This window comes from Cyclopterus lumpus, chromosome 19, assembly GCF_009769545.1.
Source record: "Cyclopterus lumpus isolate fCycLum1 chromosome 19, fCycLum1.pri, whole genome shotgun sequence".
Lineage (NCBI taxonomy): Eukaryota > Metazoa > Chordata > Actinopteri > Perciformes > Cyclopteridae > Cyclopterus > Cyclopterus lumpus.
In genome coordinates, this window is record NC_046984.1 from 5,210,832 (window position 1) to 5,212,408 (window position 1,577).

Here is a 1,577-nt window from a genome sequence, read left to right on the forward strand (position 1 = left end):
GGGAGAGAGAGAGAGAGTCGAACAGGAAAACCAGAATCGGCGCCGGCGGTCAGCTGCTGAACCGTGTGAAATATAAAGCTTTTTTACGTTTTATATCTACAGGTAGAAATAATTACCCAGACGACCCCCCCCCCCCCCCCCCTCCCCCCCCCCCGCGGGTTACAAACTGCCAGCGTGTGAAGAAACGAAACCAAAGAGAAACATACACAGTACCTACTGTTATATAAACAATCAATAAGTCCTCACAGAGGATTTTCCTAAGTCTCTCCATCTCTCTAAAAAATATATATACACACACATATGTATATATATATATATATATGTATATATATATATATATATAGTTTGTATCAAGATACAATAGCAAGGCACGGCGTGAGCCAATCACAATTCCAGCTCTCCTCTTTTCTTCTTCTTCTTTTTCTTTTTCTTCTTCTTCTTCTTCTTCAAGTGTCTGAGTCAGGAGGAGGAGCTCTCCCTGGAGTAAAGTGTTCTGTATGTCAGATCTGCGTGGCTGTACATGTCTGTCAGCGTGTGTGTGTGTGTGTGTGTGTGTGTGTGTGTGTGTGTTGCCTCTCATGGTCTGGTGAGCTGGGTGTAGACCGGGGCCTGCTCCCAGTGCTGCGGGCTGCTCTGTGGGATGGAGGGCACCCCTGTGTTGTCGGCGATGGGCGTGTACATGGGCCTCTGGCTGGGGCTGCTCATGTAGCTGAAAGTCGAGTACAGGCCTGAGCCCTGCCCCGCCCCCGCGTGGCTGTAGTAGGAGGCGGCGCCACCCCCCTGGTGGTCGGAGTAGTCGTACTGCTGCGCCCTGGAGATGGCGGCCGGGTAGGAGGATGAGGGGGGGCTGTAGTGCTGCAGGTTGAAGGGGCTGCTGTAGGCGACGTGCTGCGGGGAGCCCTGCTGCTCGGTGTAGTGGCTCGGGCTCAGCTGCTCCGTCTTGATCTGGGTCCTGTGCTGCGCCTGAGCTGCCTCTGAGCCACCGCTCCCGAGAGGGGTCAGACTGTGCTGCTGTCCCTGCTGGTTTTGGCTTTTCGCCAGCCAGGCCGCGGCGGCTCCCGCCTGCGGGCTGACCGGGGCGCCGCCGCCGCCGCCGCCGCTGCTGATGCTGTAGCTGCCGGTGTAGGTGACTGACGCGGTGGAGCCGGGGTGGCCGTTGGGCGGGAGGTACTGGTCGAACTCGTTGACGTCGAACGTCTCGATGTGGGAGATGACGTCGCTGCTCAGCTCGCCGATGTCCACGTCGCGGAAGTCGATGTTGAGCTGGCGTCCGCCGGGGCCGTCGGGCAGAGAGCGGAGGCCACCTTCGCGCTTTAGGTCCATCTTGCCTGAGCTGACCTCAGTCTTTGGGGTGGTGGGAGGAGTAGGGGGCCCCTGGGAGCCTGCAAGTTAGGAAAACACCACAGATGAGATTTTGCTCGCTGTGTGCATTTAGTTTAGTACTTTTGAAGCACACTAATATGATTAGTGAATGCACACGAGGCACCCACACATCCACTGAGGTGAATGAGTGACTACTGCGGGTACTGCTAAAAAAAAACACAACTGCAATCTTCCTGCTCACCTGAGTGCTCACT

General features: G+C 55.8%; 1 protein-coding gene across 1 annotated transcript in view; it reads right to left on the reverse strand.

The window, feature by feature from the left end:
- Positions 1-246: 246 nt before the first annotated feature.
- The window catches only part of sox9a (SRY-box transcription factor 9a), a 2,619-nt gene continuing 1,288 nt past the window's right edge, over positions 247-1,577 (reverse strand). Inside the window, exons 2-3 of the mRNA XM_034559258.1 lie at positions 1,565-1,577; positions 247-1,382 (exon numbers count right to left, since the gene is read on the reverse strand). The exon at positions 1,565-1,577 is cut by the window's right edge and continues 238 nt beyond it. Coding sequence (XP_034415149.1) covers positions 577-1,382; positions 1,565-1,577 — 819 coding nt within the window. The 3' untranslated portion in view covers positions 247-576. The remainder of the gene's footprint in view (positions 1,383-1,564) is intronic.